At 40.1% G+C, this 18,029-nt stretch overlaps 1 protein-coding gene across 1 annotated transcript in view; it reads left to right on the top strand.

Moving 5' to 3' along the window:
* Window positions 1-18,029, top strand: part of myo16 (myosin XVI) — a 301,066-nt gene that overhangs the window by 20,732 nt on the left and 262,305 nt on the right. The window contains exon 2 of the mRNA XM_048598425.1: window positions 17,233-17,303. Coding sequence (XP_048454382.1) covers window positions 17,233-17,303 — 71 coding nt within the window. The remainder of the gene's footprint in view (window positions 1-17,232; window positions 17,304-18,029) is intronic.

Here is an 18,029-nt window from a genome sequence, read left to right as displayed (position 1 = left end):
CGTTGCAATATATGGGAACACTGGCTAACCTACCTATGGTTGGCCCTGAAGTCCTTTACAGTTCTCCTAATTGTTTGCCACATTACTCATTGTTTTACATATCATGAAATTTCAATATGATTAAGACTATGTTCAAGACTGAATCATAAATTTCTCTGCACCAGCCACTGGTACAGAGGTGATAGTCACTAGTTTTTGTTTTTGTCAACACGATAACAATCAGCTGTAGAGAATGGCTGAATAAAGAAATGTATTACTGTGCCTACATTTTATGTGGGATGAAATATTCAGTCCAAGTAACTGATACTTCCAAATCTCCCATTAGCTTCCTTTCTGTGACTCTGGATCTAATAGCCAGGCCTAATTCAAATTGAAGAGTTACTGCCTTATCAATACATTTACTCCTCTGTTGTTCCTTAAACACTATGGTCTGATTCATTTTGGCTGGTGGCAACGGCCATCTCATTGCCACTGCCTGCAAAGCTATTCTGTCATGATCTTAGAATCCCAGTAGGTGGTGAAATGCACAGTGTCTCCTGGGGAGCTCCATCACAGTAGATTTGGAGAAAGGGAGGACATATGTTTTCATACGGCATGAGGTACTGTACTCTGGTAAGTCTTTAAAGGTTCAGTCACCATAGAATCTCTACAGTGTGGACACACGCCATTTGGCCCAACAAGTCCACACCACCCCTCCAAACAGCATCCCACTACCCTTTCCCTGTAACCCTACATTTCCCATGGCTAATCCACCTAATTTACACAATCCGGACACTATGGGCAATTTAGCATAGTCAATCCACCTAACCCGCACGCCTTTGGACTGTGGGAGGAAACTGGAGCACCTGGCAGAAAGACACAGGGAGAATGTGCACACAGACAGTCACCCGAGGGTGGAATTGAACCCAAGTCCCTGGCGCTGTGAGACAGCAGTGGTACCCACTGAGCTATCATGTAGTCCTTGAATGTTGGTTACTGAATGAATCAATAATGTTTTTAAATAAAGTTTTTCATGGAATATGGGTATTGCTGGCTGTGCCAGCATTTATTGTTCATTCCTAATTGCCCAGAGGGCAGTTAAGAGTAAACCATGTTGCTGTGGGTCTGGAATCATATGTGGGCCAGACCAGGTAAAGAAGGTAGATTTCCTTCACCGAAAGACAGCAGTGGTTACATGACCAGCTTTTTTATTCCAGATTTTTTTTAAAAATTGAATTCAAATTTTAATATCTGCTAAGTCACAATTCAAACCCAGGTCCCCAGAACATTGGCCTGGGTCTCTTTGCTAGTTCAGTGTCACTGCCACAACACTATCATGTCTCTGGGGTGAGTGAATGAGTGAATGGATTGGTTAGGTGAGTGGATAGGGATGCGATAATTAAGTGGGTAGATAAGTCACGGGAGTAATCAGGCAATTAGAGAGTAGTTAGGTCGGGTCAGATGAGGGATAGTAAAATGAGGTTAGTTCAGGGTAAAGTGGTTAGATCTAGTTGGGAATGGTGAGGTAATTTCCAATGGGAGGGGAGGAGTCAGATTGGAACAGTTCAGGGGGTGGTCAGGGGGTCAGGTGTATTTGAGCCTGGTTGAGGGATGTTCAGTTCTGATTGGAGATCACGGTACTCAGGTGGCTGAATGGGAGTGGTTCCATGCTCAGGAGAGTATTCAGGTGGTTGTGGGATCACTCGGGGGTTGGGGGAGATTTTGATTGTGAAATTAGAATTTTTCGATTAGGTTTTATGCTGCAACATTTTCCAGGTGACTGTTTAACTTTCTGGCACTTATTCACTTATTCCCCCTCTAACTACACACCCTTAAACTGGGGTGTGAGCACCACTAGGAACATGTTCTTTATTTAATCTTGATCCAATCCCCAAACTCACTAGGTTCATATTCATTTCTGGCAAACTTTCCAGTTGAGGCCTACTCCCAGAACCTTCCTCACATTCTGTCATTGGGGCACATGGTGGCACAGTAGTTACCACTGTTGCCTCCCAGTGCCAGGGACCTGGGTTTGATTCCCCCTTGAGTGACTGCCTGTGTGGAATTTGCACATTGTCTGTGTGGCTTTCCATCAGGTGCTTCAGTTTCCTCCCACAGTCCCAAGATGTGCAGGTTAGGTGGATTGACCATGGGAAATACAAAGTTGTGGGGTTAGGGTTGGGGTTAGATCTGGGTGGGCTGTTCTTCAGAAGTTCAGTACGGACTTGATGGGCTAAATGGCCTGCTTCCATACTGTAGGGTATTGTGATTCTCTCTAGTGTTTCTGGTCTGAACACCTGGTATTTCAGTTCTGCTATGTTGTAATATATCAACTTTGATTTTTTTTATTTGCTCTCTGTCCACCATTTCATGCCCCGAGCTTACTTCTCATATTAAAAACCGAAAGAACTGCAGATGCTGTAAATCAGGAACAAAAACAAAGTTGCTGGAAAAGCCCAGCAGGTCTGGCAGCATCTGTGTTCTGAGGAAGGGTCACTGGACCCGAAACATTAACTCTGTTCTTTCCTTCACAGATGTTGCCAGACCTGCTGGCCTTTTCCAGCAACTTTGTTTTTGTTCCTTCCTTCTGATACTGTTCTTGCCACAGATCTCAGACACTGGGCTGCTTGTTGTTTAAGTACCACATCTCTGGTCACACTATCACTGCTACAGACACCTGCAGCCTTCTGTGATAATCTGTCCTGTTTCCTATTAGTTCACGTACATTACCATTACAATGGTAAGGACCATACATCATCTTGTCAAACTTCCACATATAACATCTGACTTGCTTGGCTTGTTGTTAGACAGATAAAATAAGCAGGTAATCTCTTTACAGCAAACACCAATAAAACAGTAATGAATTGAATTTATTAATTGATTGATGCTAATGTTGCTGGGTGACTCAGCAGTGTTGAGCTGGACACCAGGAGAATTCTGTGCCTTTTAGCTGGTCCCAAGTGTTCATCAATATTCACTTGAGTGAGCAATCCAGTTAATATGACATCTGAAGAACAACATCTTGAGTACGACAACACGTATCCAATACTGCATGGGAGTGTTGGTTTACATTAGGGGCTGAACTCTGGAGTGAAATTTGTAGTCATAACCTTCCAACTCAGAGTGAGAGCAATATTTATGAAGCCAGTCATTAAAGATATATCAGTCATTTTATTGAATAATATTAATGTTGATCTGCTGCAATAAATCTTAACATCTGCTTTTTTACTTCTTCCCTCTTTTTAAAATAAGTTTAAATTTAGTCTTCTCTGCCAATAAAACCTAGATTTAAAAACTACTGTTTTTAAAAATTTAAAACATCAGGTTATCTTGCTCTGTTTCTTCACTGGCCATCTGTTGTGGAGATAAGAATCGTTTACATTTTTTAAAGGGGCAACTGAATAAAATGATTTTTCTGTCAAGTAAAGATCTTAATTTTTAAAAGCTAGCAAGAACACTCCCAGGACAATTAAAAGTCTTGTGATTTTTATTGTTAGAGACTTAGAATTTGAGCACCTTATATGTTTAACATAGTAAATCACAATACAATCAATTTGCTCCTTGGGTTGCTAGCAAAGCTTCATTTATTGCTCATCTTTATTTTGCTGGAAAAAGTGGTGGGCTTTTGTTCTTGAGCTTCTGTTGTCCTTAAGTAGGGAATTCAAGAATTTTGAGTGAGCATCATTTGAGCAAACAGCTCTTTATGTCTAAGAAGGATGAATTGTGGCTTGGAAGTCAGGTGTTCCTGGTATCTGAGGAGGGATCACTGGACCAGAAATGTTAACTCTGATTTCTCTTCACAGATGCTGCCAGACCTGCTGAGCTTTTCCAGCAATTTATGTTTTTGTTGTATCTTCCTGATGTTTCCTTTTCAGTTGTAAAGGTTTCAGGATCGAGAGCTGCTTTGTAGTAATCTGGGTGGTTTCTTGCAGTGCACTCTTTCAATACTACACACTTACACAAAACATTCATACTGATGATAGAATCATAGAATCCCTACAGTGTGGGAACAGGCCCTTTGCCCAACAAGTCCACACCGACTCTCAGAACATCCCATCCAGACCCATCCCCCTAATCTATACATCCCTGAACACTACAGGCAATTTAGCATGGCCAATCCACCTTAACCTGCACATCTTTGGACTGTGGGAGGAAACCGGAGCACCCGGAGGAAACCCACGCAGACACAGGGAGAATGTGTAAACTCCACACAGACAGTCGCTCGAGGGTGGAATCGAACCCAGGTCCCTGGTGCTGTGGGGCAGCAGTGCTAGCCAACGTGCCATGAAGGATATAAAATCTACTGCCAGGAATATGAATTAAATGGAATTCTTTTAGCAGCTGATGTTGAGCTTCCCAATATTGTTGTGGCTACACCTACCCCATGGAATGAATGTTAAATATTCCAGCACTTAAATGTTAGCCCAGATTTCCACTACCACTGTGAGCCTCTCCACCATAGCAAACAGAAATCGCAAGCCCTGCCTTCAACCTGACATTTCCCCTTTTTGCTCAGTTGGCATTGAGGGCAGGCTGTACTAAATTGTGCATGTGCATTTGCATTTGCATTAAATTAATCAGCTGCCTGAATTTAAATTAGGTTTTGGAGTCTTTGAGTCAATATACTTGAATTCCTTACACTGAATGACGAAGATGAACGTAGCTCTAAGAAAGACCCCACCACTCCTTTTCAAGGCAAATACTCATTAGAGTTTAGAAGAATGAAAGGAAATCTAATTGAGGTATATAAGACGCTAAATGGGATTGACAAAGTGGGTGAGAAGATTTTTTTCTCATGGGGCAATCTAGAATGAGAGGCCATGGTTTGAGGTTAAGGGGTGGCAAATTTAAGGCAGATGAGGAGAAATTACTTCTCTCAAAGGATCAGCAATCTGTGGAATTCACTACCCCAGTGGACACCAAGACAATGAATAAATGTAAGAAGTAGACATTCAAAGTTTTAGTTAGCAATGGGTTAAAGGACTCTGGGGACTGAGCAGAAAACTAGAGTTGAGGCTGAGATGAGATCAGTCATGATGATATTAAATTGCAGAGCAGGTTTGAGGGCCTGAATTGGTTACTCATGCTCCTGGTTGTTATGCAAATAAGAATGAGCAATAATTGTGGCTTTGAAAGCAATCCGGGAACAAATTACTGTATTATGATTTGTTATATACGAAACGCACAAAGGTCAAATCACTAGCTTACTGTTTTCTAACAATTCCAAACGGAAAATTCAAAATAATGCCTGACAATAAATCAGCTCATACCAGCCCACATTGGATAATATCATAAACAGCAAGCATTTTAATCAAGACCTTTTACAATTGATCTCACTAACATTTGAAATTTCGGATCTTTGCTTGGCTGAAAAATTATTTTGTTCAGCTGTCCATTTAAAAAAATGTAACCAGTGTGTATCTCCATAACAGATGGCGAGTGTAGAAAGACGGCAAGGTAACTGTAAATAGACTAAAGTTTTAAAAATAGCAGAGAACCAATGTAGATACAATGCAGCTTTAATTAGTAACCCAGAGAATGTGCATTACACCAGGTAAGAGCCGGAATGTTTTCAGTGATCTTCTTTAGGATCAGTTGGGTACCCCACTGAAGGGGTGAGGTACCGCTCAGGTATGGTCCCAGGGAACTTTGAGTTGGAAGTCAGGGTTTTATTTTTAGTTGAGATGTTCTAATGGCCTTTAAATTGTTAACTGTGGATGATCTGTGCATAAAACTTTTGGAATTGTCCAACTCGTTAAGAAGTATTAAGAAGTGTTTTTTTATTGCTGAATGAGCCCTTTCCTCAATAAAGTGTATCCTTCAATGTAGAACTCTAAGGAACAGAATTTATATTTCTTTTTCTGTGCACTTTTGTATTTGTGTATTGTAGATGACTTGACATAGTAGGTGAAAGAGAAAAAACAATGGTAGGTGTAAATAGGCACTAAGTTGGCATCGGGGTATGAGCGACTATAGGGAATGAGTAGATCAGTGAAGAGTGTCAAAGAGGTTATGAGGAGCCATGGCAGCTGTGTGAAATGCATTTGCTGGCACAGTACCATGTGTATGGGGCATTGAGAATATTTTGGAGTTAGGGCTGGATGAATGTTTTATATTTAATTTCCTTTTAATTATAATTTTTGGTCACAGTCCTGGACCCCAGAGACCAGCTTTCTGTCCAGCCAAGTCTCTACAGCTCTTCCTGGGTCACTTGGCCTAGCTCCCAACCCAGCCCAAGCCCTGGACCAGAAATAGGGAGTGCAGGTGGCCATTTCTCAAGGTGGAGTTGACAGAGCCATGATTTTTCCAAGCTCTGTTCACCCAAACCCAGGAATGAATATCTGGGGCACTTGTCATTGGTAGAGTGACTTTAATAGTCCAGGAGGTGAATCAATAGCTGTTAAATATTGAGTTTCTGCTCTGATCTTACAAAATATTGATGTGGTTAGTCTAGTTAAATTTCTAGCCGGTGATGTCCCCTGAATACTGATAAAAGGATACTCAGTGATGGTAATGCTGATAAATTTCAAAAGGAGATGGTTGGCCCTTTTCATGTTGAAGATGATCATTGCCTGGTATTTGTATTGGTCCAAGCCTGAATATTATCCAATGTGGGCTGGTATGAGCTGATTTATTGTCAGGCATTATTTTGAATTTTCCGTTTGGAATTGTTAGAAAACAGTAAGCTAGTGATTACCATCTACCAGCTGACGTTATCTCTCATCCTGCTTGGATCACGCCATTGGTAATTTTTAATTTCACATTTGGGGACAAGATGATGCCTCCCACAAGAGGTCTTCATCAAAAACGCCATTGGTAAGATGCAATTTTACCTTCAGTTGGAAACCACTTTGTCCTACCACCCTTCAGTTAGCAGGAGGAAGAGTTGGAAGCAAAAGCTGTCATTCGAGACACGTTTAGCATTTTTCTTTGTGAGGCCAGTAGGAGCCAGGCCAAGGCATTTGCAGAACCCGTAGAACCGGACTCACAAAAGTGATGACTAGCCTCCAATTGACTGCTTGATGTTACACAGGCTTTCATTTGCTTATTAATAAAACCTGCAGCTAAATTCACCGTGGCCTCATTCTGTCACAGGGGAGAAACTGACTGGTCTGTTTTCCTGCCAAGGCTCCACTGGGGGTTAGAATCAACCGTATCACTTAGCTTCTTGCCATTAAGGTTATAATGTAAGATTATTAACTGACATTAAAAAATAATCTTGAATGACAACTATAGATTTAAAACAAATTAATATTTCCGATATTTTCTACCTATTCATTCTAACTACACTCCCAATAGACCAAAATTTATAAAGAAATGTTCGGTACTTCCCTACGATGAAATCAGCAAAACTGTTTGCTCAATTGGATCAGTTGCATTCAAGCTGTTCATTTGGACCTTTGCCAAGTGATTGCTTATCTTTTTATTAGAGCCTTGTATGTGGTATCAGTGCAGACATTAGAAGCTCCTAAATACATAAGCACTTCCATTCACTTTGTGTGTATTTTAGAAGTGTCTTAAGTGCATCAGTCTGCTTCACAAAAAGTGTGTAAGGCAGTGAATAATTATCAGTGATGAGGGAGCCAGAATTCTGTCATATTTTAATAACTCCCAGATGAAAAGGATAAAGTAATTGAAAAGGAGAGGAGAAAAGATGTGTCACATCAGTCATTGTTCTGTGAGAGCAAGCATCGGATTTTAAACCTTTTAGATGTTGGAAAGAATGTTTCTGGTAAGGAAAAGACTGTTGTTTTCGGCATGGCCCTCCAATGATTTAATATGATTTTGTTTGAATGTTGGTTAGTTTGATTGTATCTGAAATTTGGTAGACTGCCAAATAATCAGATACCCAATAATTAATTGGCATTTGCATGAAAAACCTGAATTTTTTTTTGAAGAAGTGCCATGCAATTTTCAAAAAAAGTAAATGTCTGAATTCCAACCCCAGAAGCTGAAACTGTGCTCAGGAGAAGTATTTTCTATTTTAATGTTAAATCTCCATGTTGCCCATATTCTCATTTATTTTGAAACATGGGAAAATAACTATTCCACTTGCTTTGCATTCCACTAATTAACATTATTGTTGGTGTCAAGTGGATAATGGCATAATGACCATGACATGGAGGTGTCCGGGAGTTCAGCTGTTTAGGAGAAGTGGGTGCGAGCATTAATGGGGCAAGAAGTGGTTTTGGTACCTGTTATGGGGTCTTCATTGTCTGTGTGTATGGCTAGTGGTTTGGTCAAATGTCTGTGGGAGGGGTGTCTGCTGATGATTGGGGGAAGGGAGGGTGGTATTGTTACAGACCAGGCAAAACTCCCTCATATATTAACCCCCGAATATATTAAAAATATTGCCTAGACCCCAACTTTTTCTTATTTTCAAAGGCAAGTATAAGGCTCCAAGTCTAATTCGATCGGTCAAACTACCAGGCTTGAAGCAAAACTCACCTTATTCTTAATCTATTGTTCAAATACAAACAAAAGAAAGAAGAATTGGAATAACTTAACAGAATAATAGATTATTTAACTATTAAACAGCAACTGTTCCATCTCATGAGCACATCCTTGGCAAAGGCATATTCAGTAAAATAGATAATCTCATATGTAATTCTCCAGTCCAGGAGGAAAAACATCAAGAGAAAACTCATCGAGAGAGAGAGAGAGAGAACTCAAGCATTTTGCTGTTGCAGGGAGAAATGTATAGCAGCTTTCAAACCCTAACAGCTCCTGAAAGTTAAACTAAAATCCTGGTTCTGTGGGAGCTTGACCCCACCCTTTCATGCTGCTTCTATTTTCAACTTTTCAAAAAACCCAAGGCCTTATAAGCTGTTAACTTCATTAGTTGAAGAGACTGCTTGCTGCCTCTTTCTCAACCTCTCTTTATTGAAGAATAGAAGTAAATACACTTCTTAAATTCGTGGTATTGTCACAGGTGTTGATTGGCAGGGGTGGTTAAGTATGAGTGATTGTGAGTTCAGGTTTATAACTAGTCAGGGGTTAGTACCAGAGATAGTAGGAACTGCAGATGCTGGAGAATCCGAGACAACAAGGTGCAGGGCTGGATGAACACAGCAGGCCAAGCAGCATCATAGGAGCAGAGAGCCTAGACCCTAGGCCCGAAACGTCAGCCTCTCTGCTCCTATGATGCTGCTTGGCCTGCTGAGGGGTTAGTACCTGTTTAGTTAAGTAAGTCAGAATCCTTTGTGATCTCTGGCTGTAACCTAAAGCTGGGGATATTTTCAGAGGGTCCCAGATTCCTGCGATTTTCCATCAATGCTTTTAAATTTCTGCCAAATACAGCACTGTCAGTGCAAAGAGGCTTCTGAGGGAAGCTGATCTGCTTCTTTTAGGGTGTGTCTCATCTCATTCTTCAGAAGAAGGGATTTTCTTTTGGATTTTCAGCATCTAATGGTAATTTAGGTTTGATTCAATAGGTGGTGACTGTCTTGGGCTGTTTTGGATGTGAATGGGATTCTTCTCACATCGTAGGTAATGCAATTATCTCCTCTGTGTTCTGTAGACTGGTATAACATGATTTTTCTATCAGCTTCTCCTTGCGTTCCTTTTGAAAAGTGCTACAAAATCATTGTTAAGCGCTGACAACATCAGACAGCAAGAGAGGTCAATCGAAAGAGACAGGTAAGCACTTGGGACAGACCAAACAGAATTTCTTCTAGAGTTAGGTAAAAGATGATGGAAAGGGAGGAATTCAAAACAAGCTCAAAGAAGGGCAGAAAAAAATCAAACGTGAAAGCTCAGACAGTATTGATTGAAAAAAAACACAAGCGGCAGAAAAAAAAAATAAAAGTCATATCTTCAATATGTTTTCAACAAGACAAACATGGCTAATTCAGAATTCAGACGTGAGTAATTTGGATTCCTGATTTGAATCAAAGATCCATCATGTGCAGCAGGCCATTTTACCCAATGTGCCTGTGCTGCCTCTTGAAAGATCCATCCAACTTGCCTGCTTTTCCCCTCTAAGCTCCTGTAGCCCTGTGAAGGTGGTAAATAATTATGAACCACTGACTTTTAACTCATCATTATTTAAAATTCTCTCCCTCAGTGGGACTCTGATAAAACAAGTGTTATGGGCAGGAGGGGAAAGACTGGGAAGGCAGTTCAATGGTCCCTGTGCCCAGCGTTCACTGAAATGATCCTTTTGGTCTTCTAGTACCTGTTCCTCAATCGTCCTTCTTCAGGCACTTTCTCTTGCTTTCAGGAGGCCTGGTGGGACTGGTTCACATTTATAAAGTTTTTGACTTATTAGTTAAAAGCTACAGCTTACAGCAACTGATGAGTGGAGCGAAACTGGCTGTCTTCAGCCTTGAGGTTTTAGTGCAGAGAAAAGAACATCACCTTCCTTTTCCAGCAGTCTGATGTTTTCTAACGAAACAGTCACACCCTCAAACTAAGGCAGCCAGCTTCACCATCAGCGATAGCTGCTTCAGGGAACTAGCAGTACAGCTCCAAGTAGACACAACACCTGATGTTCGCAAATGGAAGTGACCTAACATTTATTCAGGTTCGGGGAAAGTTTTCTCCCTGTTCCACTTTGTTTGGGGCCTGGGGAGGCTGTGTTCCTGTCGACCAGGGAAAGATAAGGGACACCCTTTCTCTGTCCCTGAATAAATATTTGACTGCTAGTATGAAAGCACTTGTGGTACAGTTGTAATAAATATAAATATCCTGACTTCCTCAAATCCTTACCATTCATGTGCAGAGTAATTATCAAAACTGGAATTACTTCAATTTCTTGGCCAATATACTTCGGTGGCAATGTGGTGGAAATGATTGGTTTTGATCATAGATGAAATTTGATAGAGTTATAGAGTCACAGAGTTATACAGCACGGAAACAGTCCCTTTGGTCCAAGCAGTCCATGCCGAACATAATCCCAAACTAAACTAGTCCCACCTGCCTGCTACTGGCCCATATCCCTCCAAATCTTTCCTATTCATGTATCTAAGCAAATGTCTTTTAAGCATTCTCGTTGCACCCGCATCCACCACTTCCTCAGGAAGTTCATTCCACACACGAACCACCCTCTCTGTCAAAAATTTGCCCCATGTCTTTTTTAAATTTCTCTCCTCTCACCTTAAAAATGTGCCCGCTAGTCTTGAAATCCCCCATCCTAGGGAAAAGACTACTATCTTCAACTCTATCTGTATCTCTCATTATTTTATAAACTTTCATCAGGTCGCCTCTCAACCTCCTACGCTATAGTGAAAAGTGTCCCAGCCTACCCAGCCTTTCTTTATAACTCAAACCTTCCATGCCCAGCAGCATCCTGGTAAATCTCTTCTAAACCCTCTCCAGTTTGATAATATCCTTCCTATAACTGGGTGACCAGAACTGGACATAATATTCCAGAAGAGGTCTCACAAATTCCTGTACAAACCACACCTTCCGTTTTCTCATCCAAATCATTTATGTAAATGACAAACAAAAGAGAACCCAGAACCGATCCTTGTAGAATATCGCTGGTCACAGGCCTCCAGTCTGAGAAACAACCCTCCATCATTACTCTGCCATTAAGTCAATTATGTATCCAATTGGCAAGCTCACCCTGAATCCCATCTAACTTTATTCATTAGTCTATCATGCGGAACCTTGTCAAAGGCTTTACAAAAATCTAAATAAACGTCTACTGCTCTGCCATCATCAATCTTTTTGGTAACTTCCTCAAAAAAATTGAATCAAGTTTTTTAGACACGATTTTCCTCGCACAAATCCATACTGACTATCCATAATTAGTTTTTGTCTCTCTAAATACCCATAAATCCTGTCTTTTATAATCACCTCCAACAATTTCCCCATGAAGAAAGTCAAACTCACAAGTCTATAGTTCCTTGGTTTCTCCTTACAATGTTCTTTAAACAAAGGTACAACGCTAGCCACCCTCCAGGCAACTTACCCATAGTTATAGATGATGCAAGGGGTCTTGTAATTACCTCCCTTACTTCCCGCAACATTCTGGGATACATTAGATCAGGTGAGTTCTTTGATAAAGTGACCAGGAAGGTTGATGAAGGCAGGGCGGTAGATGTAGTCTGTATGGATTTCAGTAAAGCCTTTGATAAGGTTCCACATGGTAGACTGCTCTGGAAGGTTAGGTCGCATGGAATCCAGGGACAGCTGGCAAATTATATTCACAATTGGCTTGATGGTAGAAGTAGAGGTTAATCGTGGAAGGATGCTTGTTCAGAAGCCTCATTTCCACCACATTGCCACTGAAGTATATTGGCCAAGAAATTGAAGTAATTCCAGTTTTGATAATTACTCTGCACATGAATGGTAAGGATTTGAGGAAGTCAGGATATTTATATTTATTACAACTGTACCACAAGTGCTTTCATACAAGCAGTCAAATATTTATTCAGGGACAGAGAAAGGGTGTCCCTTATCTTTCCCTGGTCGACAGGAACACAGCCTCCCCAGGCCCCAAACAAAATGGAAAGAAGCCTGTGACTAGTGTTGTGCCTCAGGGGTTGGTGCTGGGCCCCTTGCTGTTTGTTATCTACATGAATGATTTGGATGAGAATGTACAAAGCATGATTAGTAAGTTTGCAGATGACACTAAAGTAGATAGTATTGTGGACAGTTAGGAAGGTTATCAGAAATTGCAGCAGGATCTTGATCAGCTGGGGAAGTGGGCCGAGAAATAGCACATGGCGTTTAGTATAGATAAGTGTGAGGTGTTGCATTTTGGAAAGTCTAATCAAAGTAGGTGAATGGTAGGGCTTTAAGGAGTGTAGTGGAACAGAGGGACCTTGGAGTACAGATGGACGGTTCTCTGAAAGTGGAGTCACAGGTAGACAGGGCAATAAAAAAGGCTTTTGGCACACTGACCTTCATCAGTTACGGCATTGAGTATAAAAATTGGGAAGTTATGTTGCAGTTGTACAGGACGTTATAGTGCAGAAGAAATTTACAAGGATGTTGCTAGGACACAAGGGATTGAGTTATAGGGAGAGCTTGAACAAGCTCGGACTTTATCTTTAGAGCATAGGAGACTGAGGGGTGATCTTACAGAAGTGTATAAGATCATGAGAGCCATGAATAGGGTGAATGTACTCAGTCTTTTTTCCCAGGGTTGGAGAATCGAGGACTAGAGGGCATCAGTTTAAGATAAGAGAGGAAAAAATAAATGGGAACCGTGAGGGGCAACGTTTTTACGCAGAGGGTGGTACGCATATGGAATGAGCTGCCAGCAGAAGTGGTTTGAGGCGGGTACATTAACAAAATTTAAAAGGCATTTGGACAAATACATGGATAGGGAAGGTTTAGAAGGATATGGAGCAAGTGCAGGGAAATGGGTTTAGTCTGAATGACATTTTGGTCGATATGAACCGTTTGGGCCAAAGGGGCTGTCTCCATGCTGTAGGACTCTATAACTCTATGACTCAATGAATAACAGATTTCATTATGTTATTTTTGCCAACCTATTGTAATCATGGAGAAAGGGTTTGGACATGACTGTTAACCCAAATCTGGCTTCCGAAAATTGGGCTCTTTTTAATCTGCCTTGCATCAATTTTAATTGTTATGTGTAAAATAACTTCCTGGGATAATACAGCTAGTTGCTGCATTGACATCCTATGCTCCAGGTCGTCCTAGCAACTTTTGACCTCACCCAACCTGGACCTTCAAGTTATTCTTACCTAGTTTATTACTTCTCATGTCATTATTTTTCATGATAATATATTCTTTTTCCAAACATTTGTAAGAAGAAATGTATTGTTTGATTTCAAGTGTCTTCTATTAGTAAAAATTGGGACATTTTTCTGAGGAAACTAGCAAAACCTAGTTAATAGGTTGCTGGTTTTGAGATATTACCTTATAATCATGGACTCTTAGGGTCAGAGAATGGTTAAGACATTGAATAAAGCCATTTGGCCAATTGTTTCTCTGCCAGTTCTCTGCTGGAGCAACTGGGCTCATCCCATTTCATTGCCCTTTCCCATAGCCTCACAAATACTTTCTTTTCTGAGAATTATTCAGTTGCCTTTTGAAACCTATGATTGAAATCTGCCTCCACCACACTCTTAATTGTTACACTCCATACCCTAACCAAATACTACATAAAAAAGATCTGAGGAAGGATCACTCAATATGAAACGTTAACTCTGATTTCTCTCCACAGTTGCTGCCAGATCTGCTGAGCTTTTCCAGTAATTTCTGCCTTTGTTTCTGATTTACCATATCCGCAGTTCTTTCAGTTTTGATTTTACAGCATAAAAAGTGTTTCCTTTTTATTATTGCCATTCACCTTAAGGTAATGTCCTTTAGTTCTTAAGCCTTCTGCCAATGAAAATAGTTCCTTCCTATCAACTTTGTCCAAACCTGTCACTTAAACAATTCTACCATTTTCCAACATTCTGTTCTCTGAAGGTGAACAACCCCAGCTTCTTCAATATTTTTACACAACTGTAGTCCATCATTACAGGAGCCATTTTTGTAACTCTTCTCCGCACCCTCATTAATGCCTTTTCATTCTTCCCAAATCAATGCACATTGGTTCACCATAATCTCTGTGTTTTTGTACCTAATACCCCTATTTAGAAGGCTCAGGATACAATAGAATCACTTTATCAACCTTCCCTACCTCCTTCAACCAAATGCGCACGTACACACCATGTCCACTCACTGCGCTTACTTTAAAGTTGTATTCTTTCTTTGATACTACTTTTCCAAATTTATTCTACTAAAATACATTACTTCATATTTCCTTGCAATAAACTTCATCTGTCACATGTCCACACATGCTACTCACCTATCTGTGCCCTCATGAAATCTGGGACTGTTCTCTCAATGCACAACACATCCAAGTTTTACATTATCTACATATTTTGAAATTGAGCCTTTAACTCCTAAGTCGTGGTCATTAACAAAGATCAAGCAGAAAAGTGCTCATATGAAAACATATGACTGCATGAATAAGGTGCAGGAATTGAGCCATTGAGCCTTTTGAGTCTGCTCCCAATTCAACAAGATCATGGCTGATCTGTTTGAGGCCTCAGCTCCATACTAGAACCTAGCCCCAATAACCTTTGACACACTTGTTAATCAAAAATCTGTCCATGTCTGACCGAAAATATTCACTGAATCTCCCCCCATGCTAACAGGGGAAGAGAGTTCTAAAGCCTCTCAATCCTCAGGCAAAAAAGAATTCTCCTCCTCTCCATCATAAATTGAAGACCCCTTATTTTTAAACTGTGTCCTGTAGTTGCTATTCTTAACTCCAAATGATGTAAGGTAAAGATAAAGTTGCCATAGTCCAAGAAGACCATAGGGCTGCTTTCTCATTAGAGAGAGATGACTGGTGCTGGTTTAACCTGAGGGTCTCCATGCCTCCGGTGAAGGGGAGAGGTTGAAAAGGAGAATCCTTCATGGTAATCTCAATGAATACAGGAATTAATCCCATGCTGTTGGCACTATCCGGCATCACAAACCAGCCATCCAGTTAACTGAGGTAACCAACCTACTCTTGAAATGATCTAAACCAAGTTTGTCCAACCTTCCCTCCTAAGATAACACTCCAACCCCATCTCATGTTTCAGCTGTCTCAAACATTGTCTAAAGCATTTAAATCCTTTCTTAAATGAGGAGACCAAAACTGTACATGATACTCCAGATATGATATTTCCAATATTCCATACAACTATAGCAAAACTTCTCTACCTTTATATTCCATTTCCTTTTCAATAAACACAACATTTAGTTTGCCTTCCTAATCACTTGCTGTATTTACATACTAATTTTCTTTGACTCATGTACCAGGACAGCCAAGCCCTTTCTTCAAAATAATCATCCAATTTCCTTTGAAAAGGCATGGTGCCTCTGAACCTCAATTTTATGCAATCTCTTTCCATTTAAGAAATATTTGACTTTTCTGATTACTAAAGTGGACAAGTTCACATTTACCTATACTATACTCCATCTGCCAATTTATTTTTTTCCCCATTCACTCAACTTGTTTATGTCTCTTTGCAGACTCTAAATGTCCGCTTCACAACTTACTTTCCAACTATGTTTGCCATCAGGAAATTTAGCAAACATACATTTGGTCATCATCCAAGTAATTGATATAAATTGTAAATTGTTGAGGCCCCAGCATTGATTCCTGGTACACTCCACTGATCATACCTTGCCAACCTGAAGTGAATATATTTATGCCTTCAGTTTCCTATTAGCTCACAAATCCTCTATCCATGCTATAATGTTACCCCCTACACTATGAGCTCTTAGATTGCGTAGTGACCATTTGATGTGGCGCTTTGTCAATTGCCTCTGGAAATCTCAGTACAACATATATACAGATTCCCCTTTATCTGCATTGCTTGATATTTCTTTTTAAAAGCTCAAATGTGTTGGTTAAATATGATTTCCCCTTCACAAAACTCTTTATATTGTGAATCGCAATTATTTCTGGAATGTTACTTAAGCTCTGGTATTGACCCGTGAAATCCCACTTTGAAAAAAATAACTGTTCACCACTATTCTCTGTTTGTTAGTACTCAGCCAGATTCAGAACCATGCTGCCACTTTTCTTTTTATTGCATGGGTTTAATGTTGTTGACAGGGTTAGTACATGTGTCAAACAGCCTTTGGGAACTCGATGAACATCTCATTGTCTAGATCAGCGTCATCAACCTTCTCTGTTATCTCATCAAAAAGCTCCATCACATTCATTAAACATAATTTGTCTTTATCAAATTTGTTTCAGAGATAGTAGGAACTGCAGATGCTGGAAAATCTGAGATAACAAGGTGTAGAGCTGGATGAATATAGCAGGCCAAGCAGCATCAGAGGAGCAGGAAAGCGATGTTTCGGGCCTAGGCCCTTCTTCAGAAAAATCTGAATTCTGAAGAAGGGTCTAGGCCCGAAACATCAGCCTTCCTGCTCCCCTGATACTGCTTGGCCTGCTGTGTTCATCCAGCTCCATACTTTGTTATCTCTTTATCAAATTTGTGCTGGCTTTCCTTGATTAATCCATATTTCTCTAACTGATCGTTACACCAGGAAGGCATATCATTTCCTGTGATCATTTGACTTGTAATTACTAGGTTTATACTTGAAGTAAGACTCCATCACCCATCATTGAAGATACTGATAAGCTATTATACTATTCAAATAAATGAAATTTAAATATGTTTAGCATGTCAATATTCATTAGACTACTGTCTCTGTTTAAGGTGGTGAGAGACGCTTTTCTGTGTTAATGTTTTGTTACTTTTGTTGTCAATGCAGTCTTGAAGGTGCTGAAGGATGGTGCTGACCCCAACACATTGATCTCCTCAGGAGGCTCACTGCTGCATCTGGTAAGAGCTGTGACTGTGTGCCATTATTCATTAGCCTGCTATGTTTTGTGAATATATGAGGACGACTGCATGGAGCCATACTTTTGATAGCAGAGCTTAAGAAGGTGGGGGTCAAGAAAGAACTTGATTCCTTAGCTTAAGGTAAATAAGTGGAAATAATTGTTTGGAAAGTAATTGTTGGACTTTGAGGGTTAGAGTTATTTGCCTTTCTCTTTTTCGATTTATATGATTGTCAATATCACTTTTTAGATTTTACTGCTTGACCTAGATTTTGATTTAGTCCCAACATTCCTGGAACCTCTGAAATATACAGATTGGAGTTTTATGTTGGTCATCAGTTGCCCAAAGTATCAAGTAAGTTCAGCAAGCACAGGGTGGTAGGTGAACAGAACCTGCTGCTGGATCCATTATAAGTGGAAAGGGTTTGGATAATATTCAACTTGTAGAAGTTGCAGAATGGGAGGATAGCCAGGAAATCGGAAGAGCTTTTATATAAATGAGTAAATGGGTAAACTTTCAGGAAAAAGCTTCCTTAACAAAGTGATTGATAGAAGCAATAGTAAACTTTGGTAGAGATTGATCAATTAAATTACAATACAAATGCTCATCCATACAGGATACATGGCTTCTGTATATTTTATATATCTTATCAATGCAGAGATGATACACCAGGTTATATGTAAGAAATTTATTTTAAATGCTTTGAAATGTATACTCCATGCTTCA

This window comes from Rhincodon typus, chromosome 6 (assembly GCF_021869965.1).
Source record: "Rhincodon typus isolate 14 chromosome 6, sRhiTyp1.1, whole genome shotgun sequence".
Classification (NCBI taxonomy): domain Eukaryota; kingdom Metazoa; phylum Chordata; class Chondrichthyes; order Orectolobiformes; family Rhincodontidae; genus Rhincodon; species Rhincodon typus.
This window is presented reverse-complemented; position numbering and strand designations above follow the sequence as displayed.